The 23627-nt window shown below is 33.4% G+C and overlaps 7 protein-coding genes across 7 annotated transcripts; 5 read left to right on the forward strand and 2 right to left on the reverse strand.

Annotated features, from left to right (window-relative positions):
* Positions 1-4713, forward strand: MONOS_8691 (uncharacterized protein; the record flags this gene model as incomplete). The annotated part of the gene is made up of 7 exons (XM_067879122.1): positions 1-5; positions 810-1011; positions 1057-1245; positions 1317-1415; positions 1632-1757; positions 2200-2768; positions 3003-4713. 7 exons carry the CDS (start codon positions 1-3, stop codon positions 4711-4713), a joined length of 2901 nt encoding a protein of 966 aa, XP_067723847.1.
* Positions 4714-5026: 313 nt separating this feature from the next.
* MONOS_8692 (uncharacterized protein) lies at positions 5027-6090 on the forward strand. Its single transcript, XM_067879123.1, has 3 exons — positions 5027-5082; positions 5141-5306; positions 5378-6090. The coding sequence occupies exons 2-3, from the start codon at positions 5147-5149 to the stop codon at positions 5644-5646; spliced, it is 429 nt and encodes a 142-aa protein (XP_067723848.1). The 5' UTR covers positions 5027-5082; positions 5141-5146; the 3' UTR covers positions 5647-6090.
* Positions 6091-6464: 374 nt separating this feature from the next.
* MONOS_8693 (putative Alpha-soluble NSF attachment protein) lies at positions 6465-8182 on the forward strand. The gene is made up of 5 exons (XM_067879124.1): positions 6465-6753; positions 6807-6984; positions 7073-7166; positions 7261-7431; positions 7513-8182. Exons 1-5 carry the CDS (start codon positions 6489-6491, stop codon positions 7666-7668), a joined length of 864 nt encoding a protein of 287 aa, XP_067723849.1. The 5' UTR covers positions 6465-6488; the 3' UTR covers positions 7669-8182.
* MONOS_17876 (uncharacterized protein) lies at positions 8103-10677 on the reverse strand. Its single transcript, XM_067870839.1, has 4 exons — positions 10532-10677; positions 10403-10458; positions 9850-10340; positions 8103-9790 (listed from the first exon to the last, which is right to left on the reverse strand). Exons 1-4 carry the CDS (start codon positions 10534-10536, stop codon positions 9020-9022), a joined length of 1323 nt encoding a protein of 440 aa, XP_067723850.1. The 5' UTR covers positions 10537-10677; the 3' UTR covers positions 8103-9019.
* Positions 10678-13658: 2981 nt separating this feature from the next.
* On the forward strand, positions 13659-14444 carry MONOS_14749 (uncharacterized protein; the record flags this gene model as incomplete). Its single annotated transcript, XM_067867578.1, has 1 exon — positions 13659-14444. The coding sequence occupies one exon, from the start codon at positions 13659-13661 to the stop codon at positions 14346-14348; it is 690 nt and encodes a 229-aa protein (XP_067723851.1). The 3' UTR covers positions 14349-14444.
* A 367-nt stretch (positions 14445-14811) lies between these two features.
* MONOS_14750 (uncharacterized protein) lies at positions 14812-16273 on the reverse strand (the record flags this gene model as incomplete). Its single annotated transcript, XM_067867580.1, has 3 exons — positions 14812-15573; positions 15642-16141; positions 16207-16273. 3 exons carry the CDS (start codon positions 16271-16273, stop codon positions 14812-14814), a joined length of 1329 nt encoding a protein of 442 aa, XP_067723852.1.
* Positions 16274-17027: 754 nt separating this feature from the next.
* Positions 17028-23523, forward strand: MONOS_14751fu14752 (uncharacterized protein; the record flags this gene model as incomplete). Its single annotated transcript, XM_067867581.1, has 4 exons — positions 17028-17114; positions 17193-17477; positions 17535-17612; positions 17663-23523. The coding sequence occupies 4 exons, from the start codon at positions 17028-17030 to the stop codon at positions 23090-23092; spliced, it is 5880 nt and encodes a 1959-aa protein (XP_067723853.1). The 3' UTR covers positions 23093-23523.
* Positions 23524-23627: the final 104 nt, after the last annotated feature.

Consider the following 23627-nt stretch of genomic DNA (forward strand, 5'->3'; position numbering starts at 1 on the left):
ATGGGGTTTTCGATAATATTCAAAATGAAATAAAAAAAAGTTTTGGTTAAAAATGTATTTGTTGAATAGAAAAATATGAAATGTGTTTTAATGATAAAGAAATATTAAATTTTATAATTATTCTCTTTTTCACTATTTGAAAAAATATTAGACACTTCAAAAATAAATTTATCTTTCAACAAGACTTTAACTAATTTTTCATATGATTGCTATTTTTCTTGATTTTTATTTTGATTTTTATATCTTTATTTTCAATCATTTATATTAAAATTGTTTACTTCCTTTTGTTCAAAAATTGAACTTATTTTCATTTCATAATTATAAACATTTAGAAATTTTTCTTTTTTTCTTCCAATTATTTTTTATTCAATAAACGAATTTTTTTGGATGACAATAACAAGAACATTCAAAAAAATAATAGTAAAAAAAAAAAAAGAAAATAATTATTAACGAGAGATGTTTGATCTGATGATTTATAAAAATGGAGAATCAAATTTTTGATGTTGAGGATTTGGAGAGGCATAACAGAAGAATAAAAATTTTACAAGAAACGTTGGATGTTTTATACAGAAAAAAAACAGAGTATCAGAATTTATTTTGAAGTGAAAATTCAAATAAATATTCATTTTATTCTTTGGTTTTAATTTTGTTAATGTCACATTTTTAATTTTGCGACAACACATTCCAAGTTGCGTTGATTTGAGGTACAATATTTGTTTTGTATTAGTGAATTTCAGTTATCTCTTTTTGACAAACAAAAATAAATATGTATTTTTTTAATTATTTTTCAATAAATTTGAATTAAAAAGTGCTGAAAATGAAGAATTGTTTTTGGTCGTACAAGAATTGAAGGATTCAATCGAATATAACAGAAGGGTCCATCGGGAAAAGATTAATTCAATGCTTCCAAGACTGAAACCCTCAGAGTTACACTTAAATGATCAACTTGAAAAGAGGCACTTGATTGGCTCTCAACTGGCAAAGCTTTCACATAGTGCAGTTCATGAAATAGTGTTAACCTTTTTTATTTCTTTGTGTGTTTTTAATAATTTTTAGAAATCAGAACCAGTGGAAGAGATGGAAATTCTTAATAACAAACTTGAATGGAATCGTTCTGAGCTTCAAAGACTTACTGGAATAGGACTTCAATTCAACACAAAAATTCAGCAATGCATTGATGATACGGAGCTTCGAAATGCTGAATTTCAAACGACAAAGGATATTTTGAAGCAAAAAAAGAAAGAGGTTATTTTTAACTTTAAACATTTATTGCTTCCTTTCATTCAAAAAATTTTTTCCCATCGTTTTTTTTTTAGCTTTCAGATTTGTCCAGCATGCAGCTGCTTCTTCGTGAAAAACTATTCCTTTTGAAAATGGATCTGGCAGATTTTGAGACTGTTAAGCAGCAAAAAAATGTATGAAAGTTATTTCAGGTGGGGAATGTGTATATTTTGAAGCTAAATTTATTATAACTGAAGAATCGTTGTTCATTTTCATTCTTCTTTTTTAAAAATAATAAAAATTATCCATTTAATTTCTTTTCTTTCATTTTTTTTTTCTTTTTTTTCTTTTTTTCTACCTTCTCTTTTCCCTTCTTCTTCTTCTTCTTCTTCTTCTTCTTTCACCTCCAGCATTTAGAAGAAGTTGCATCCAGTTTATCAAAAGAAATAGAAGAGCTGACATCTGAGCCTTTGAGGATGGAGCAAAGTGTATCAGCTGCTCAACAAAGACTTCTTACGAGAAAGCAACAGCAACATGTTTGTGTCAAATTAATTGTCTTTCTCTATTTCTTTTTTAATTAATCTGTGTCATATTTATTTTCTTCTTCTCTCTTTCTCTTTCTCTTTCTATATATTTATATTTATATTTATATATATTTATATATCTCTTTTTTTCTTTCTCTCTCTCTCTTCCCAATTTATTTCCGATTTCTTTGTATTTGTGTCAATTCAGAACAAAGTGTATGTGAGTTTATTTATTAATATCAGTTTCAATGCATAACGCTTTTCTTCGCAATTGTCTGTTGATTTCTCTTCTCTATTATAATATTTTCTTCCTTTTTTCTATTTTTCTTCTCTTCTTCTCTCTATCTTCATTATTCTCTTTCTCTTTCTTCTTCTTCTTATTATTATTCAAATTCTTCTAATTTTAATTCTTCTTCCTCTCCTTCTCCTTCTCCTCATCCCCAGCTACACCCAGCGCGTCCCCACTGCCCTCCGCCCTCTCCGCCTCTCCAACTACACTGCTGCTCCTGTTTCTGGTGTGAATTACGTTCCTCCTCCGCCTCCTCTTCCGCCGCGTGATTTTGTTCCTTCGGCGCCTTCACGGACAGATCATGGGCAGAGGAAAGAGGAGAGAGGGAAAGGGAAGAAGGGAAAGAAGGGGAAGAGAGAGAGTGAAGAAGGAGGAAGAAGTGGAAAAAGAAGAAGTGGAGGAGGAGGAGGAGGAAGAATGGTGTTTGGGAATGGAGATTTGGATAGAAATTTGTATTTTGATGAAGAAAGAGAAGAAGAAGGATATTATGATGATGAGGAATACGAAGAAGAGGAAGAGGAAGAAGAAAATGAAGATGACTTTATTTTGCTTAGTGAAATGGGAAACAGAGGAAATGGCAGATTTGGAGAAGAAGCAGAGGAAGAAGCACAGGGAGTGGGAGAAGAAGGAGAAGAAGAGGATGAAGATGATGATGATGAAAAATCTGCCTCAAAGCGGAAGAATAAAAATCTCAGACATTCTGTTGCCTTCTGTACAACTGTGCATGAATCACCGTTTGTGTTGTGTTCTTTGCATTTGAAAATTTTTGTTTCATTTTCTTCTTTTTTTATTCATGTCTCATCATCATCATCATCTTTTCTTTTCACTTTTTTTTTCCTATTCATTTATTTATTTATATTTATATTTATATTTTTTTTTTTTTGATATTTTTGTTATTATTATTATTATTATTTTCATATTCACCTTTCATTATTTTCTTTTTTTTTGACATCCAATATCTATTTCAGAGCCACTCAACATAACCAGAAGGAGAAGAACAAGAAGCAGAAAGATGGCAGTGTGTCTGTGTCCAGCTGGAAGGGGCTGTTTGAAGTGGCAAAAAGACCAAAGTTTATTTCGCCTTTTCTTTCTCATCGTCAACAGAAGAAGGAAGAGAAGAAAGAGAAAGAGGAAAGGAAAGGAGAAAAGGAAAAAGAAGAGGAAGAGAATAGAAATAGAGGGAGGGAGAGCAGATGTGGGAAGAAGAAGGAAGAGGAAGAGGAAGGAGAAGGGGGAGAGAACGAGAATAGAAAGGAAAAGAAATTTTTCATTAAAAATTCTTTTTCTGAGTCAATTCATTTCACCAACAGTCAAAAACCACCATCACGTCCATCAACGCAGCCAGCTTCAATCAGAAACATATCAAATGCATTCACTTCATCATCGTCTTCTTCCTCCTCCTCTTCTTCCTCTTCCTCTTCCTCTCCTTCTCTTTCTAATTCTCCTTCTCGTCTGTTCAGACATTCCACCACATCACCCGAACTTCTTCTTCCTCCTTCCTCTTCTTCTTCTTCCTTCTCTTCTTCTTCTTCTTCGATTTCTTCTCCCAAATCAACTTTTCATTCTTCACCTCGTCGCTTTCAATCTTCATCTATTTCTTCTTCTCTTCCTCTTTCTCCTTCTTCTTCTCTTCCTCTTCCTCTTCCTCCTGTTCTTTCTCTTCCTTCTTCCTCTGAACACGAGGCAATGCTGAAGAAGAGATTGGAAGCAGCGCCGAGTAAATTGAATGTTCTGATAGAAAAACAACATGAAGAATGGAGAATAGAGAAGAAGAACATGAGGATGATGGAGAAGAAGGAAGGAGGAAGAGGAAGAGGAAGAGAAGGAGGAAAAGGGAATGGAAGAGAAGGAGGAAGAGAAGGAGGAAGAGAAGGAGGAAGAAGAGAAGAAAAAGGAAAAGGAAAAGGAGGAAGGGGAAATGAAAATGAAGAAAGAGAAGAAGGAGAAGGAGAAGGAGAAGAAAGAGAAGAAAGAGAGAAAAGGAAGGAAAGAGGAGAAAGAAGCAAAAGCTGTATGGAATTTACGAGAGAAAAGAAGAAAGAGGAAAATAAAGAAACAAAAGGAAATTCAAAGCAGAAAGAAAAAAAATCACAAGTTAAAATTTCAATTTCAATTTCAAACAAAGAGGAAATGAATGAAAATGCTGAGCAACAAAGGAAATTAGATAGAATGCAAAGAGATTCATTGAGTTCGCCTCATCTTTCTCCTTCTCCCTCTCTTTCTCCTTCTTTTCCTTCTTCTTCTTCCTCCTCTTCCTCTTCTTCCTCCTCCTCTTCCTCTTCGTCTTCCTCTTCTTCTTCTTCCTCTCTTCTTCACATGCTCTCCCCCTATCAGCAGTCCCTCTTCTTATCTGCTGCCTCTGCCACTCCTTCTTCTTCTCTTCTTCTTCCTCATCTTTTCCCTTCTGATTTACCCCTCCGCTCTTCTTGTTCTACTCCTTTCTCATCATCTTCTTTTTCCACTTCTTCTTCCTCTTCTTCCTCTTCTTCTTCCTCTTTTTCCTCTCGTTCTCCTTCTCGTTCAGCCAGCAGGGCACAGAGAAGAGGGAACATTAGCTTCTCTGCTACTAACTCTTCAAATTCTTCTTCTTCTTCTTCTGTTTCATCTGAAAATTTATCAGGTCTCCCACTTCGAAAAAAGCTACCTGCAATTAAAACTATAAATCAGCTGGAAACTTGAACAGCTCAATTGAAATGGATTTGAAAATTAATTGTTAGTGTTTTTTTTTTACATTTTGGTCAGCAAAAATATATATATATATTTTTGTTCTTTTTATTTAACTGTTAAAAAAATCAACTAAAAGAGATTAGCATAACTGGACAGTTTATTCTGAAAAGAATTATTCAAAATATCGTGTGTGAATGATATTTCTTTTCTATATATATTTTAGTGTGAGATAATAATTTGATTGATGGCATTTTTGTAACTTTCAACTTTTTAGTGTTAAATGTGAAAAATTGATTATTCAAACAAATTTGTTATAGGGTTGATCGAAATTTTTCATTTTTTGTGTTTTATTCGTCACAATCTTTTGATAAACTTTAAAGTGTATGAACATGAAATACATTTTGATTCGTTATATTTCAATAAAATATTTATTTGAAAGGCCGTGATGGATAATGAAGGCACTTCAAGATCCTTGTCAGAAACTGTTTTTCTTAATATTTCAATTCTATCAATTGGAACCGACTTGAACATTTCTTTAAGAAAAGAATCAACAATTATGGATCTGAAATCTGAATTTACACAGGCTTTTGTTTCAAAATTTCCTGGTTTGTGAACAGATGTTTTTTGGAATAAAAATGTGTATTTTATCGTTTTTTGCAACATTATAAACGTTGAGAATACTATGTTCCAACATTTTCAAGGCTGCTGTTTTCTTACAAAGGACATTATTTAACGGATGTTGAGCAAACAATTGATGAATGCGGAATTTCTGATGGATCTGCAATAACACTTCATACCGGCATTCCTAAAAAGAAAAGTGGTGGTTTCTGCAAAAGCAAATGTGCGTGTTGTTGTTGTGGGGGTGACGACTTTGATGAAGATATTCTTCCCGAAGAAAGCAAATTAATGAATAATAATGAGAATTATCAATATGGAGCTTTTTAAACATAAGAATTAATTTTGGCTTCTTATTTTGGTTTTTTACAACTATGTGTTGAATTGTCGAAGAGAATTAAATTATTTTTTATTGTTTCAGAAAAAATTTTTTTGTTATAATTTTTTTTTTTCGTTTGTTTGTTTGTTTCACTGTTATCAACTGTTTTTGTATTTCGAATTTATAAATAATATAAACAAGATAAATTTTGAATGAAGATAAAGAAGAATAAGAACAACAGTCAATCACCACTCATGTTAATTGTAAAATGGGATGAAATTTTTTGCATTATGAATTTTGTTTCACACAGTTCTTTCAAGGATTTTTTTCGATTTTTTGTATTTTTTAAATTTAATATTGCACTATAATGTCAGTTTTGAAATTACATGATTGCAAAAAAAGTCTGTTTCAAATCATTAATTTTTTCTAAAATAAAAAAATTCTGTCCCATATACAACACTTTCATCAAATTTTTGTTTTTACAAATGAACTTAAGTCAAAAAGAATTTTCAATTAACAAGAACAGTGAATAATTGAAGTGTTAGTGAAAAGCAAAAAATGAAATTTCCATTGAAACGCTTATTCTGAAGTGGTATGCAAATTATTTTAGAATTTGAATATTGTTCAACACTTCACTTTCTTGTATTTTTTCTCAATTTATTATTTTTTTCGTTATTTTTCCTTGTTTGTGTTTTTATTGCATGAGAATACAGAACTTCTTATGATATTATTGCAGAAAAAGTTTGGAACGTAATGTAGTTTTTATCATGTTAATAAAAACAAAAACCCAAATGTTAGATTTTTGTCAGTTAAAATAAAAATATATACAATTTGATCATATTTTCTTTTTATCATGACTTCTGCAACTCCACAAGAACTTGAGCAAAAAGCCGACAAGAAAATGGGCACTTGGTTAGGAAAGCAATCGGCTTACGATGAAGCTGGAGAGCTTTATTCCACTGCAGCAAACAAATACAAGATTCAAAGAATGTTTGTAGAATCTGGAAAGGCATTTGAAAAAGCAGCAGATAGCTTTCAAAAATGCGGAAGAACATTGTACGATATTGCACAGCAGTATTTAGAAGCTGCTAAAGCTTATAAGTCAGTAAGCTTCGATGGTTTGATATTTGTTCTTTTGAACAATAAATAAATGTTTGATTGTGAAACACAGATTACTTGCGCTGTCAAGAAAAAGCCATTGCTATAGAAATAGAAGATTCGAAGATTCGTCAATCTGCGCTTCACCTGAAACAAACAGCTGAGGCTTGTGAAGGAGCTGGAGATTTTGATAGAGCAATTGAACATTACACTCGCTCATGCGATTTTTATCAGCTCGAAGGCCAGAAAAGGTTTTTCAAATCAATTTCTCTCTCTCTTTCTTTTTTTATAAATAGACTTCTTTATCATTTTTTATTCAACTAATAAATGAATGTTTAGTTCTGTCCAATCTTGCCAAACTAAACTCGCAACCATTTACTCCTTGCATAAAAAAAATTATCAAAAAGCGGACGAACTTTTCGATTCACTGGGGGTTTGCTTTATTGAGCGAGCTAACTTGTTGCTAATCAATAACTTTTGATTTTTTTTCTGTGATTTAAAAATAAATATTTTCCTTTATAAAACAGCGAAGCTATTTGGAAACATCACTTACACGCTTTAGTGCAAAGGAGTGCTGGTTCAAGGCGTGCATTTGCCGTTTGATGGCAAAGGACGGAGAAGCAGTGAGAGAAAAATTGAGGAGTTATGAAGAAGCCGATCCAAATCTGACAGGAACGTTTGAAAAAAAGTTGATTGAAGTTTGTTGTGAATGATTGTTATATTTGTAATGAGGAAATTTCTATTTTTCTTTCTTTCTTATTTTTTTTTTGTGAAATTAGTCGCTTTGCGAAGCTGTGGATGAGGCAGATGAAGAGAAGTTTTCATCGGCTGTGGCCAATTATGACTCTGTACATCGTCTTGAACCCTGGAAAACGCAAATGCTTCTGCGTCTAAAGGATGATCTTCATAAAGACGACGAAAATCCTGATTTGTAAAGCAATAAACACAAATATTTTAGTTATTTTTCAAGTTGATGAGCAACATGATTTGAAAATCAAAGTGGAGCAAATTATTACTATGCAAAGCATATACACTGCTTAAAATATGTTTTTGTTGAATTTTTCTTTTATTAAAGCTTTTGTTGATGAAAAATATTTTTTTTCTTTGAACTCTTTGAGGTTGAAACTTAAATCATAATTTTCCTTTTCAAATTTTTATTTTTTCAATCAACAAAAGCACTTTTTGCTTTAAGTTGTACGTTATTATTTTTTAAAAAAATTTTTTCTTCCCGTTTGTATTGCTATTTGTTGAAGATTTTAATATTTTCTTACATCTCACCCGAGGTCTTCCTATTTTTCTACACTCATTTTTTTCACTTTTTGTACCTTTTGAGTTGATATTTTTGGTTTTAAAGTTAAAAACTTTATTCTTTTTTTCAAGTGCGAAATTATTATTTTAATATATAAATTTGCGTGAACATTCCAAACGAACATGATTTATGTTGGCAAATAGAAGTTTTCTTTTCTTACTTTCTTTCTTTTGACAATAAAACAAAAGCAAACAACTTTGATCGGTATTTAAAAACACAACAAAGATCAAATCCTAAATTTCAAGCTTTTTTCGAGCAGGGTGAAAATTGGTATATTCTTGATAAACTTTTTGATCTCTTTTTCATTTTGAAAATTATCAAATTCTAATGTTTATTTATTATCATTGTAAATGCAGTAATTAACTGTTTTGTTGCATGAATTTGATGGAATTTATCAGAATGTTCAATGTAAAAGCCTTCTGCCTTTTCCCTCTTCATACTCCTGCATTTCTGTTTTCAAATGCACACAAAAAAACAGAAAAAGAAGAAGAATTGAAAAGAGTATTACACAAACAACTCACAGAAAGAGCAACAACTGAAACGAAGTGAGCGTTAACAAAAGAAAAGTGGAAGAGGGAGAAGAGGGAGAATTAAAGGCATACAGTATTTGCAAAAAAATGAACATAGATGATATGTGAATGTGTGAGTGGGAGGACGAGAGTGCTGTCTAATGAAATGAAGAAGCCAAAGAAGAAGACGATGGAGAAGTGATAAATTGAAACGAATGAAGAATTCACATTTCATGTTGAATACGTTTCGCATCAAGTCAAAGAAATCATTTCAGAATACAATCATTTCTTTTCTCTTCTTTTCTCATCGATTTTTTCGTTTATTCGTTTTCTGCCATCAGACTCTTCTGTATCTCTGTTTTCATCAAATTCCATTCCTTTCCTTTCCTTTCTTCTTCCTCCTCCTCCTCCAATTTTCTTACTTTCTGAGATGAGATGAAATGAATGGAAATGAATTGAGCATTCAAGTCACAAACTCAAAAGATAGTCAGATGAGTTTTTTGACAGATACAAATATTGATCCCAATTTGCCAAAACAGGCAACATTTTATGAAGGCTTGTAATGAAATCTTCATATCCCTCCTCTTCCATCTTTACAAATATGTTCCTTTTGGCTGGTTTTATTTCCTCTTCATCAGTTTTATCATCTTTTCTTTCCTTCAACTTTTGGCAAATTCCTCTGAAACAGGAAAGCCGCTCTCTCAAAAAGGTGTCATCCAAGTTTGGAAGCTGGATTTCCTCCAAAAGCACATCAACAGCTCCTCCTTTCAGCAAGTCGTCGACTTTCACTGCTTTGTTCCACGCTGCTCTTCTTAAAGATATGTTGCATTCCACACTTATTTCTCTGCATTCATTCTTTGCTGCTCGAAGCACTTGAACAATACTTCTGACAAGTCCAACAAGTTCGTCATTCAACGACTCAAATGTGAAAAAATAGCATTTTATTGTTTGAATCCATCTCATCAAAGCAGTCTCTTCTTTCTTTTTGCTTCTTTCTTCCCCTTCTTTTTTGTTTCCCTTCCAATTCACACGCTTTCTCAGCTCTTCCAACTCTCTTGCTGCTTCTCTCACAAAATGCAGTTCATCAACAACTGCCCTATTCGACGTTCCTATGGTATGCACTCTGCCCGCCAAACACTCCCAAGCTGATTGATATGCAAGTTGAGTCAGGTTTCGATGTTCCTGATGATGTTGGATGATTTCTTTGATCCCTTTCAAATACACCTCATTTTTCATTCCCTGATTGAAAGCAAGAAAGAAACAAAGACATCAAAAGGAAAGAAAGAAATGCAACAAACAAAGAAGCACATGCAAGCCAAAGCCAGCAAAGCCATTTCCACTTCTTTCTGTGCTTCTTCGTTTTCTTCCTTGTTCAAAGCAGCTTTCAGAATATGTGGCAAGCAAATTGAAGACAATTGTGATGGACCATGACAGCAAAGAAAAATATAGCATTCGCAAAGATCAATCAAATGCTTTTCATTTTTTTCTTTTTTCTTTTTTTCTTCCTCAAAAATCATCTCCTTAAATCTTCTGTCCAATGAAGATGAAACAAATGCTCTATTCCATAGGTTCATCGGGATTTTGCAATATCCAATGTGCTTCAGCATCAAAGCCGAATCTTTCAAAGACATTTTCTTTTCTTCAATCATTTTATCTATTTTATTGAACAAATCAGTTTCGAAAATCGATTCCAGTTCGCCTTCATTCATTTCATCCATCACTCTGTTTATCGCTTTTATTTTCCGTTTCTGTTCATCCTCGTTGCAACCTCCAAGCTCCCCAAACAAATCTTCAAAAGGCGCGTTAATCATAGTAAATTGTGCCTTTTCAATAAAAAAGAAAACTGCAAACTCCAAAACCTTTCAACTGGTGATGTTCTTTCGATAATGCTTTCAAAAATGCTCGTTCTGTTTGAAATTCATTCAGCATACGCAAAATTCAACAGCAATTCAAACAATGAGATAACAGATAATCACAAACTTCATTGTTTTTCTTGCAGAATGAAAATGCTATCCTTTCAATATTAATTATTACACTTTTCAAAAACAAACGTTCAATATGTGCGACAACAAAGCACACGGTCTTGGATGTATCTGAGTAGAAAAGCTCTCCTTTTGTTTCTTTTTGATCAAACCAGCATCATATATCATTAAAGGAAAATAAAAACTATTTGTTTTTTCTTTTTTATTTCTCTTGGTGAATCGACTTCAACTTAATTCGCGGAAATGGACAATGATTGGATAGAAAATGAAAACAAATAATGACAAAGAGAAAAAAATGAATTCTTTTTTGCGAGGCATTTCAGGAAAAAAACAAAAAAGAACATGATGTTTTCCCATTCGAAGTGTTTTATTTATTTATTTATTTATTAGTTTTTCATTCTCATTTGAAAGCTATTCGAAAAAGCTCAACGAATTATTTGAGGTTTTGAAAACGAAAAAATGAAAAAATGAAATAGACAAATTGTCAAGATGGAATAACAGAAAAAAAGCATGAGAGAGATCGTGTGAAAGAAGGAAAGGAAACATTCACTCGAAATGCGGAAGATCAATGCTGTGCGCTTCATCCACGAAAATGACATTATTTATCAAGAAATCGTTTATGCAAAGATTGTTTGCAAATCCCTTCGAAAGAAGTGAAGCAACATAATTCAACACTTTTTCAAAGTCGTTTCATGAAGAGATGCCCTCACATTCATATGCTGTCATGCCGAACATCCTTGGCATCAAAAGTCACTTTGCTTCAGCTGACAGGAAATAACATTCGGAAGATGGAGAAGATGAATGTTTTTATGAAATGAATGAAGGAAACATGCAAACTATTATTTGATCTTTCAGTTACCAACAGAAACGGCGCGACTTACAAGGAAAAAACAAACGCAATAATTCAACTTCCTTCCCATCAGAATGAAGGGAGTGACAGGCTTTCTGATTCCACCTCCTTGAATTCTTCTTTCTCTTTCCTTTTCTCTTCATTCTCTCAAAATGCATTTCTTCAACTCTTTCCAACATATTCCTCCTGATTTCCCTTCTTTAGTTCTTCTTCGTTTCATTCATTTTTGTGTCGATTTTCTTCAAATATTAATTCCATTTTTTTCTTCTCTTCTCTTCAATCGTAATCTCTGATGCAGGCACAAAACATGAAGAACTCCAAATAAATGATGCGAGTGATGCTGTGTTGGTGGCGATTGTGCGATGTGATGATGATTAATTGGGACAAGATGAAGACGAAGATTGCGTTAATAATAATAATAATAATAATAACCAGATTGGACATGCAACATTCACAGAAGGGGTGGAAAACAAATAAAGAACTGGAAAGATAGCAGAGGAAATTCATTCTGTTTTCGTGTCTGGCAGAGAAAGCTGAATCAATTCAACATAAAATCTGCTCCAAGTTCTGTGAAAATTGTGTTCTTTGTAGAATGCATCGACCGTTGAAGGAGAAGTCATTATGGAAACTCGCTTAGCGAAGATGAAGATGAAGCTGAAGATGAAGCTGAAGATGAAGATGAAGCTGAAGATGCAGATGAAGGTGCAGAAGACAAAGGAATGTTGAGTATTCGATGGCTCACAAAGAAACAAGAAAATATCTTTTCATGTTGGAACACGCAAAATCTGGGGATCTTCATCTTTCTGTTGGAGATGATCATCATTGCTTTTCTTCAAATACTCCATTTCCAAATCCAATGAACTATTTTCGCAATGAAACAACTTTGCTGCAATATTCATCCTTTCTGCTTGTTTTTGCTCATGCACAATTGCAAAGAATGGAATATTATTTTGTTCTGCAAATTCATTTTGTTTTTCAGAAACTCATTTCTTTGAATCTTTGGCAATCCTATGAGTCATTTTGAAACAGATGCAAACATTTAGCAATTCATGAAAAATGACAAGAAGGCTTGTATCATGAGTTCACTTTTTCATTCATGTTCTTCTTCCCAAAAAAAGCCACAAAACACTTTCTCTTCAAGAATTGATATTTCCTCTTTTCGAATTCTCTTCCATTAAATTTCCATTCCTATTATAAATAAATTTTGTTTCAAAGTCTCGAAGCAATGACTTCAGGAAAGAAGAGCTCCTCGCTTCATTTTGTTAAATAATTCGCATTCAAACAATTTTTTGTTAGTAAGATCAAATCGAATCAAAAGATTCACTTTTCTTGCTTAAACAGCCAATCCAAGACATTTCGTTGCGCTCTCTTTTGCATTCCATTTTGTAAGGCAAAAGCACTTGTGTCGAAACTCCTATCTGTTTTATTTTTTCTTGATTTTCAACGATGTTTGTATTTTTCTTTGATATTCTTGCTTGCCAAGCTTTACCCTTCGTTTTGAACATTCTTTGCAACAAACAGAATGGGCTTGCTTAATGATGATGAACCTGATACAAGAATCCTGGCAGTGATTCAAACCAAGAAGTTTTCAAGTTTGCTCTTTTATTTGGATAGAATAATGAAGGATGGATTTTAATATTTGAATGCCTTTTGCAGAATTGCTCCATGAGCTGGAAATTTGCAATGAGGATGAACAAAAACAGAAAATTGAAGAAATGAATAAAATAATTGATGGAATGAATGCTGATGAATTGCTTTCTATTTTCAACGAAGAAATGTTCAACAAAATTCACGAAAGGATTGAAGAAAAGAAACTGACTTTGGAGAATGCCATTCTGTTGTTGAAATATGTTGGGTTTAGAAAAACCCTGAGAGACGTATATGATCATCATTTTAGATATTCATCTTTGAACAAAAGAATTGAAAAGATGATAATTGATGAAAATGAGAAAAAAGATGGAAAGAACGAAATGCTTTATGCTGATCTTTGTTTATGCTATCTTTCACTCAGAAACAACTGCTGGACGGAATTGCTCACAATCTGTGTGCAGTGTCTTCTGAAAGTTGCATTGAAGAAAGAGGAAAACGAAGAGATTCAAAAAGAGGTGGAAATTGCTTTGCTTGCATTGAGCAACATCAAATATACGGTAGGAGTATTCTATTTTATTTTTGAGGTTTTTTTAAATTTCTTTCTCTGTTTTATTAGTTCCTGAAACAAGAGCTTTTCCTAGATGAAGTCAAAGAGATCATACTTTATCATCAAGAGTGTAGCAATATGACACAGCTTGCATATCAATCGGCTTGGCAGTTTTTGATTTACCGACTTTGGGCTGACAATAGCTTGGAAGAAGTTATTGTAAATGAGCTACATTTTCTGAGAGAGGCAACAAGAGAACCGGAAAAGCTGATGAGATGCATTGATTGGAAGAGAAAAGAAGGAGGAGAAAAAGAAGGCAAAGAAGAGATAATAATATCGAAATGGCTCCAAACTTTGGGGAAATTCCTTTTCTACTGTCGATTGCGGAATGAAGAGTATTCTGTGCTTGTCGAAAGCATTGTGCAGGCATTTCGAGCAGCAAAGGATAATTACAGAGACATTGTCAGCCAATGCGTTGAATCATTTAGTTATTCTGTGAATAACAGAAATGTGAAAGTTGAAGACTTTCTGAAAAGAGGAGCTGTTAGTCTCATCTTCGAAGAGATTTGTCGACCAACATTGAATGACGAAATAATATCTGAAAGCTTGCTGTTCTTAATGAATGTTTCAGAGAAATTGAAAGAAGAGGAGGAGGATGAAAAGGAAAGAGCGAAAAGAAAAGGACTGAAAAGGAAGGCATTTGAAAAGATGGAAGAAGAAGGATATGAAGATATCATCATTTGCTTTCATGAAAGATTTGACTTTCTTAACAGAGGCCGTTTTGGTGTATTATCGCTGTGTATTTCTGATTATTTTGTGAATGTTTAATCAAATGAAAAGCTCTTCATCTTTCATCTCACTAACTTTCTTATTTTTTAACATTTCATATTTTCACAAGTTTCTCTTTCAGTTGTGATCAAATTTTAATTGAAAATTCCTCTTTATCGATGAATTATTGTTTTCAAAAAGAAAGTTTTTTGTCTTGGTTCACAAATATGGCTATTAAAAGGCTTCAAGTGTTTGAAGAAAAATTCAAAACTCCTCAACAAAAGATTTTGCATAGAGCCCACAACAATTTGGTGAAGTGAAATGGCTTCAACAAGAAGCAAATGAATTCTTCAATTGGGAAGGAAAAATAAATTAAAAAAATAAAAACAAATTTTTTTCCCCTCTCTCTCAACAAGAAGAGAACTTTTGCTAACAACAAAATAAAATACAATATACTTTGTTCTCAACAGTTCTGAAAAATAACAAAGCATTTCAAAAGACAAAACAGAAAATGTCATTTCGCTCACAAAAACACAAAAAATTTTGATGTTTCCCCAGACATAATGTTCCAATGGATTCTGGTATTATACAAGTTTTCTTCAAAGCTCGTAATGCATTCTTCGAATCCTCGTTCTTCCAATATGTCAAATGCTTTTCTTTTTATAGCTTTTCTTTTCGCTTCGACTGTCTCATAATCGCTTTTCTCTCTCAATCCATCTGAAAGAGTCACAAAGAAATGCAAACAGCTTTCTGCCTCTTCTTCATCCAATGTTGACAGCAGAAGTGTCTCAAAAACTGCCTCAACTATTTCGCTTTTCAGCAAGAAATCAATGCTCGCATTTGAGCCTGATGTTTTTGATTCAAAAAGTTTGATGCAATCTTTTGATATTTCTCTTTCATTCTTTCCTGCCAATTTGCAAATTCTCGAAATCCAGCGATAAAGTTCGATGCTTTCATCATTCCGCAATTCGAAGTCCAAAAACCCAAATTTGTCATTGACTGTATTTATCCATCTCTTTATCATCCACGCTTCCTTCTGCACTTCCCACTTTGCTTTTTTCTTCTTCCAGTCCACGCATTTGGTCAGCTCTTCCAGTTCCATTGCAACTTCTCTCGCAATATGCAGCTCATTCATGCAAGTTCTTTCCAATATCCCGCCTGGTTCAAAATGATTAACCAGATAAATCCAAGCTGATTGGTGCGCCAGTTGAGTCAGATTTCGATGCTGCTGATGATATTTGATCACTTCCACCATCTCATTCACACACAGATCTGTTATTGCATTCTGTCAATGATTGAAATACAGAAAAAAAAAATTAATTTTTATCAACACATAAATAAAAGCTTTCACACCTGTTTCTCTTCCATTGTGCTCAAAGCAGTCAGAATTATTTCGATTTCTCTTTGCGCTTCTTTGCTTTTTATTTTCCTCAATACAACATTCATAAGAAAAGGAATGATAATCAGACGTAACTCAATTGAAACGCTGTCTTTCTCTCTTCGCAGGAGTATATAGCATTTGCAAAGATCAAACAGCAGGTTTTCATCCCTCTCCCTCTTCATCGCTTCTGTTTCAATCATGTTCTCAAATCTTTTTGCCAACAAAGAATCACAAAATCTTGAGTATGATACTGAATACGCTATTCTACAGTGTCCAATGTGACTTAATAGCGCAAATGCATTTGCCAATGTTAATTTATTTTTTCCGATCATTTTGCTGATTTCGTCAAATTCTTTTTCTGTCAAAAAATAAATCAATTCTAATCCATTCATTTCGTTTAAAACTTCAATCATCTCATCTATTTTTCGCTTCTGCTCGTCGCCAGCGAAATTTCCCAGCTCAGAAAGCAATCCTGCAAATTTAATGAATTTCCGAACCAAATATTACATAAAAACTTTCAAGAGAACCAAAACAAACTTGAAAACTTTCCTCTTCGGAATTGCTTTTGAATTTCATAATCAGCTTCACTTGTTATCTTCATCATATACAATGGTCTATGGAAAGCAATAAAATTCAACATACAAATGAAATAATCGAATAATACAAACATCTTTGTTTTCAAACAAGTGCAGCGAGAATGTTTATAAATCAAACAGTTTCATTCAATAAATATTTACTATTACAAGAAAAATCTCGGATACAGACCGTTCGATTTGTCTAACTTGAAAGATCAAGAAAATCCTTTTGCTCTTTATAGTGATCAATCCTATTAAAAAAATTATTTTTTCCTTAAAGAAAAAAGTTTGGGTACTTAATATATTCCCCATTAAAATTTAAAACTATTGTCATATTTCAATAATTTTTCTGTATATTAATTGGATAATAAAAAACAAATTTCGTTATCAATTTGTTGCAAATAAAGAGTGGCATAAATCGTTATTTTTTTCTCGAATGTGTGATTCAGGAACAAATAAGTTAATCACATTTTTAAAAAAACATATCAATGGACATATGTGTAAATTGGGAATGAGAAAACTTTTTTTTTATTGTGATTCATTTTTGTAAATTCAAAGTGAAATTTGCCCTCGAAAAATACTTCGATTTCTGTTTTTTAACTGACTTTGTTTCTGTTAATTTTATTCAAGAAAATATTATTATAATAATTTTTCTCTTTTCATTATTTGTTGTTTTCAAGCCTGAATGACAAATTGTTTTGTGATTGAATGTTGCTCATTTCTTCAGTTTATTATTTCAAACTTATTTTTATGGTTGATATCGATCAATTCAAAGAAGTTTTAATGTCAGATTTTGACGGAAGTGAAGAGCATGAAACATTTGCGGATGTAAACGCACAAAGTGATTCTAACAAAGCGTTTTTGGAAGAGGTACATTTTATGTGAAATCAAAATTTTATAACATTTGTTTCAACACGATTAATATATTAATTATTGACTGGTTTTCAGGCAGTGGCAAAATTTGAAGAATTGAGATCGTCATACGCTAATAATTCCATCACTTCGAAAATGTATTTCACTGGGCTTCACAATCTAAGATATTCAGTTGAGGAGTTTATAGAAAATCTCAGACAACAGATCATTGCTGCAAAAGATAATATTAAAAATATTGAGGATGATTCAATGAAAGCTGTTCAAAGTGAACTTGGAGGAGAAAATTACCAGCGGGCAACAGAAGCCGAAGAAGAAAAAGTATATCCAGAAAATGAGCATTGCAAGGCTGTAGACATTCTTGTGTGTTAACTTAATGGTTGGTGTTATATTGAATTAATTTTTGTATATTTTTTTAAGGAAAATTGGATGAGGGCTTCTCAGCAAATTCTTGCTTCTCTGGAACAACACATTGAAAGTCAAATGAAAATTTGCACAGTTTGAAATTTAATACATTTTTGTTTATATGAATTTTTGTTAATCATAAGGTTGAGGGCGCTGAGTTCAATAAAAGTTTGAGCGATGAAAACTTGATTATAAAGGATAAAACACTCAGCGAAGCAAACACTAAGCAAAATGAGCAGAATAGCGTTTTAATAATGAAAGAAGGTTTAAAGGCAGATGACAACACGAAAACGGACTTTCCAGAGAGAAATGAGGAGATTACTGGGGATGAATCCAGGGAAATAGAAAGGAATTTTGACAAAGGAAATAATATTTCAATAAGTGAAGATAGGAGAAGTGAAGATGAAGAAATGAAATTAAGAGAGGGAGCGCAGAGAACTGAGAACTACACAGAAGAAGGAAATAATGATGAATCAGAGGGAGAAATGGATAATGTTAATTTGAAAGCATCAAGTGATGAAGAAGAGGAAAAGAAACGAGAAGAAGAAGAGGAAGAAGAGGAAGAAGAAGAAGAGGAGGAGGAGGAGGAAGAAGAAGAAGAAGAAGAAGATAAAGAAATTGAAAAGGAAGAAATTGAAGAGAAAGAGGAAGAGAAAGAAGATAATAACGAAGAAAAGAAAGTGAACGAAAAATATAATCAGGAGGAGAAAGAGGAGGAGAAAGAGGAGGGGAAAGAGGAGGGGAAAGAGGAGGGGAAAGAGGAGGATAAAGAAGGCAAAAAAGATGAAGAATCCAAAAGAGAAGGAGAAGAGGGAGAAGGAGAAGAAGGAGAAGGAGAAGGAGGAGATGATGATGAATTGAAAAACAAAGGCATTTTATTGGCAGATGCAGATGAACATGCTGTTGAGAAGAAAGAAGAGAGAAGCAATGAAAAAACATCAAATGAAAGAAATGATGAAACAGAGGAAAAGGAAAAGAAAGAAGAGAAAGAGGAAGGAAAGAAAGAGGAAGAAGAGGAAGAAGAGGAAGAAAGAGAAGATGAAGAGGAAGAAAACGAAAAGATTCAAAATATGGAAGATTTGAATCACAAAGAAGAAGAAAAAGAAAAAGAAGTGGACAAAGAAGAAAGAGAAGAAGAAAGAGAAGAAGAAAGAGAAGAGAATGAGAAGGAAAGAAAAAGAATGGAGGAAGAAGAGTTCAAAAAGAAGGAGGAGGAGGAGGAAGAGAGGAAAAGGAAAGGAGAAAGAGAAGGAGGAGAAGAAAAGGAAGAAAAGGAAGAGAAGGAAGAAAAGGAAGAGAAGGAAGAAAAGGAAGAGAAGGAAGAGAAGGAAGAGAAGGAAGAGAAGGAAGAGAAGGAAGAGAAGGAAGAAGATGACAATAGTAATAATAATAATTATGAAGATAAAGAAGTTCTTGGGAATAAAATTTCATCAATGAATGAAGAAAGGGAAAAGGAAGAAGAGGAAAAGATAGAAGAGGAAAAGGATGAAGAAGAAAGGAAAAATGAAAAGTTGTGTTATTCTGAAGCACAATTGAAAGGAATAGAAGAAAGTGAAGAAAGAGAAGAAAGAGAAGAAAGATGTAGAAGGGATGAAGTGGTTGCAGAGGAAGAAGAAGTGGAAGAAGAGGGAAAAGAAGAAAAAGAAGAAAAAGAAGAAAAGAAAGTGAAGAACGAAAAGGAAGAAGAAGAAGATGATGATGATGAAGTCAACGAAAAAGAAAAAGAAATTTGTGAAGAGAAAGAAGAAAAAGAAAAAGAGGAAGGAGAAGAAGTTAAAGAAAGAGAAAAAGAAAGAGAAAAAGAAAGAGAAAAAGAAAGAGAAAAAGAAAGAGAAAAAGAAAGAGAAAGAGAAAGAGAAAGAGAAAAGGAAAAAGAAGAAAAAGAAGAAAGAGAAAAAGAAAAAGAAAGATTTCATTATGAAGAGGTTGAAGCAGAGGAGGAAGAGAAATGTGTTGAAGAAGGAAAAGATGAACAAAGAGAAAGTTTTTCTTCGAATGAAGAAGAATTCAACGAAGACACGGATCAATTGCAACAATCAAAGAATGCTTCATCCATAACATCATCAGCAGCAGCATCTTCTTCATCATTATCTCCATCACCTTCTTCTGCTTCTGCTTCTGCTTCTGCTTCTGCTTCTGCTTCTGCTTCTGCTTCTGCTTCATCTTCCTCTTCCTCCTCTCCTTCCTCTCCTTCGTCTTCCTCTTCGTCTTCCTCTTCTCTTTCTTCTCTTTCTTCTTCTTCTTCTTCATCTTCTTCCTCTTCCTCTTCCTCTCCTTCTGAAGTGACTCCTTTGTCCCACACTCCTGTTCTTGTCTCTTCCTCTTCCACTTTCCTGCCAACTTCTTTGTCTTCCCCAAAAACTTCTCCTTTTCATCATTTTGACTCATCAGCTGAGGAAGAAGAAGAAAGTGAAGAAAGAGAAGAGGAAGAAGAAGAAGATTTGGATAAAGAAAAAGAAAGTGAAGAAGATAATGATTTTGATAAAGAAGAAGAAGAAGAAGAAGAAAGAGAAGAAGAAGAAGCACATATTGCTTCACCTGGGCATTCTGAAATAGAAAAATTGAATTCTGCTTCTTCTGCTGCTTCGTCTTCTTCTGAATATGAACTAACAGGTCAAACAAATCAAGCAAATCCAGAATGTTTACAAAACACACAAAATACTCAAAATACACCAAATTCAACGAAGAAAGAGAAAGAAATGAAGGAAATGAATGAAATGAATAAAGAGAATGAAGAGAACATCTCAAATACACTCAATGCTTCAGATATTGCATTGATAATGAGGCAGTTGTCAGAGTTGAATGAGAAAGTGGCACAGCTGAAAGATCAACAGGAAAAGGAGAGGAAAGAGAAGGAGAAAGAGAAAGAGAAGGAGAAAGAGAAAGAGAAGGAGAAGGAGAAAGAGAAGGAAAGAGAAAGAGAAGAAAGAGAGAAAGAGAAAGAGAAAGAAGAGAAAGAAAAAGAAGAGAAGAAGAAGAACAAGAAGAACAAGATGAAGAGAAGAAGTAATAGAGATGAGGAGAAGAAGAAAGAGAAAGAGAAGGAGAAGGAGAAGAAGGAGAAAGAGAAAGAGAAAGAGAAAGAATTAGAAAATGAGCTATTGAAAGCAAAAGATGAGATATTCGAATTGAGAATGCGACTAAGGGAGAGGGAAATGGAAGAAAAGAAGAGAAAAGAGGAAGAAATGGAAAGAGAAAGAGAAAGAGAAAGAGAAAGAGAAAGAGAAAGAGAAAGAGAAAGAGAAAGAGAAAGAGAAGAGAAGAAGAAGAATGAAGAAAGAGAAGAAAAGGAAAAGAAAGAAGAAGAAAGAAGAAAGTTAAGCAAGAAAAATAATGATAAAATTGCGAAAAAGCAAAATAAGAAGGAAAAAGAGAAAGAAAAAGAAAAAGAGAGAGAAAGAAGAGAAAGAGAAAGAGAAAGAGAAAGAAAATTGAAGCAAGAGAAGAAGAAGAAAGAAGAAGAAGAAGCAGCAGCAAGATATGCAGAAATGGAATTTCAGAGGAAGAAGAAAGAGTTTGAAGAGAAAGAGAAAGAAAGAGCGAAGGAGAAGAATAAGATATATGAAGAATTGATGGAGAAGATGATGATGTTTACGGAGATGGGGAAGAAGAAAGAAGAAGAAGAAGAGAAGAAGAAGAAGAAAGAAGAAGGGAAGAAGAAAGAAGAAGGGAAGAAGAAAGAAGAGAAGAAGGAAAAGGAAAGAGGAAAAGAAGAAGAGGAGGAGGAAGAAGAAGATGATGATGATGATGTTGATGAATTTAGTGAAGAGAAAGAAGAGAAGAGGGAGAAGGAGAAGGAGAAGGAGAAGAAGGAGAAGAGGAATGGGATGAAGAAGGATAAGAAGAAGGAAAATAGAGAAGATGAAGATGAAGAAGAAGAAGAAGAAGAATATTCTCAAGGAAAAGAGAAAGAAGAAGAGAAAGAAGAAGAAGAAGAAGAAGAAGAATTTCAATCAAAAGCCAATCTCACATTCAAATCATGTGGTGAAAACTTGCCTTTTATTGGAGGAACAACTAATATGATGAAATCTTCTTCTAATTCTTCTTCTTCTTCTTCTTCTTTATCCAAAACTTCTCATTCTCTTCATTCATCATCATCAACAACAACATCACCTTCACCTGCACCATATTCTTCTTCCCCCTCTTCTTTCTCTTCTTTCTCCTCCTCTCCTTCTCCTCATCCTTCTCCTCATCCTTCTTCTCTTTCTTCTTCCTCTTCTTCCTCTTCTTCCTCTTCTTCCTCTTCTTCCTCTTCTTCTTCCATTCCTTCTTCCCATCAAACTTCTTCTGTTGTTGATATTTCTTCTCTTCCTCCTTATTCCCCCGTCCGCCTCGCCCTCAAATATCCTCTTCTGAACTTGTTTCAGCCAATTCATTCATCATCATCATCTTCTTCTTCTTCTTCTCCATCTTCTTCTTCTTCTTCTTCTTCTGCAATGAATTCTGATAACATTGAGGAATATTCTTCAAATTCTTCTTCACCTAATTCTTCACCTTATTCTTCTTCTTCTCGTATTTCTTCTTCCTCTTCTCCTTCTTCTTCTCCTTCCTCTTCTTCTCATCCAAAAACTAACCAAAACCCACAAAAACAACAAAATCATTCAGATTTATTTGCATTTGACACTTTCTCACCCACAAAACGTATTTCTCACAAATATCTGCAATTTGCCTGCGAAACAGCTGCTAATCAGCCATTTTGGGATTCTCCATTGAATTCTTCTTCTTCTAATTCTTCTTCTTCCTCCTCATCCTCTTCTTCTGCTTCTCCTTTGTCTCTTTCTTCTTTATCTTCTCCATTATCTCTTAATTATCCTTCAAGCTCTTCTTCTTCCTCCTCTTCCTCAAATTCTTCTTCTTCTTCTTCTCTTTTTCATCAAAATCTTACCAATCTTATCAATCTTACCCATTTTTCAAATACTCTACCAATTTTGCCGGCAACTCGCCCAGAATTAAATTATTTGCCGGCAAAACTCGACGACCCCTCAAACATTCATTCGCCTCTGCATGTCACTCGATCTGAAATAGCATCAGCTGTTAAACATAATTCTGGTTCTTCTTCTTCCTCCTCTTCATCCTCCTCTTCTTCTTCCTCTTCTCCGTTTTCTTCTTCTTCTTCATTGTTTTTGTTCACTGAACCCACTCTTTTGCCTAGTTCTGCTGCTGTTTTGACTTCTCCTTCCTCTTCTTCATCTTCCTCTGTCACATTGGATACGCCTCCTTCTCCTCTCTCTTCCAATGCTTCTCTTTCATCACCCAGCCATTCAAATAAATTAACTTCATCTTCTCCTTCTCATTCTTCTTCTTCTTCTTCTCCAAGTAAATCTATTCCAGATGAAATATTCCATTCTCTCTCTTTCATCCGCCACAAAGCCACAACAGGCTCATTAGCAACTATTCGCTCACCAAGAAATTTGTCTTCTTCTTCTCATTCTCCTTCTTCTCCTACTTCTCCGTCTTCACCTTCTTATTCACCTTCTTCTTCTTCTTTCACTTCCTCTCCTCTTCCTTCTTCGTTCCTATCGTCTCCTCTGCCAACAACAAACACTCCACATTCTTCTAATATCAGTTTTTAATCTCTTCATATTCTTTGAAAATATCTCGAAAATATAATTAATATTATTATTATTCCTGTCATCTTGGATGTTTTGCTGATGCTAAAATAAGAACTGTAAAAATCCACTATTTTTTGAGAGTATTTTATCTTAAAAATTCCATTCTGAAATTTTGGAATTGTTATTATTTCACCATGAAAATGGCTCGCTTTAGCACTTTGAAATCAACTTCCTTTTCTCAACAATCCTTGTAACCTTTCTTAGTTTTTCATATATATAATTGTTCCACGTCAAATGAACTTTTTTGGAATTTAAGATTTTTTATTTATTTTAAAGCTCAATGTATTCTTATTTCTGAATTTTTCATTCATCATTCAAATTTGGTTGAATTTTATTCTGAAAACGAAAAACGAAAAAACGTCAAAACAATACAAAAAATACCATTCAAAAAAGTTATATGCAATTATTTTTGCTTCAGTGGTTAACGCCAAATCAAAATCGATCTGATTCAACTTCTTTTTTCAGTTTCAAGTTGAGGAAAAGAATCAGCCAATTT

Source organism: Monocercomonoides exilis, assembly GCF_001643675.1.
Source record: "Monocercomonoides exilis strain PA203 chromosome Unknown scaffold35-1074681, whole genome shotgun sequence".
Lineage (NCBI taxonomy): Eukaryota > Preaxostyla > Oxymonadida > Polymastigidae > Monocercomonoides > Monocercomonoides exilis.

What these genes read in the sequence shown, in the direction of transcription:
- MONOS_8692 (XM_067879123.1), top strand. Translation starts at nt 5,147, where the DNA reads ATGGATAATGAAGGCACTTCAAGATCCTTGTCAGAAACTGTTTTTCTT. An exon ending in TTTTGTTTCAAAATTTCCTG is followed by an intron (nt 5,307 to 5,377) that starts GTTTGTGAACAG and finishes ATAAACGTTGAG; the next exon opens with AATACTATGTTCCAACATTT.
- MONOS_17876 (XM_067870839.1), bottom strand. An exon ending in ACCAGTTGAAAGGTTTTGGA is followed by an intron (nt 10,341 to 10,402) that starts GTTTGCAGTTTT and finishes CGCCTTTTGAAG; the next exon opens with ATTTGTTTGGGGAGCTTGGA. An exon ending in TGGCTTGCATGTGCTTCTTT is followed by an intron (nt 9,791 to 9,849) that starts GTTTGTTGCATT and finishes GCTTTCAATCAG; the next exon opens with GGAATGAAAAATGAGGTGTA.
- MONOS_8693 (XM_067879124.1), top strand. Translation starts at nt 6,489, where the DNA reads ATGACTTCTGCAACTCCACAAGAACTTGAGCAAAAAGCCGACAAGAAA. An exon ending in TAAGTCAGTAAGCTTCGATG is followed by an intron (nt 6,754 to 6,806) that starts GTTTGATATTTG and finishes TGTGAAACACAG; the next exon opens with ATTACTTGCGCTGTCAAGAA. An exon ending in CAGCTCGAAGGCCAGAAAAG is followed by an intron (nt 6,985 to 7,072) that starts GTTTTTCAAATC and finishes ATGAATGTTTAG; the next exon opens with TTCTGTCCAATCTTGCCAAA.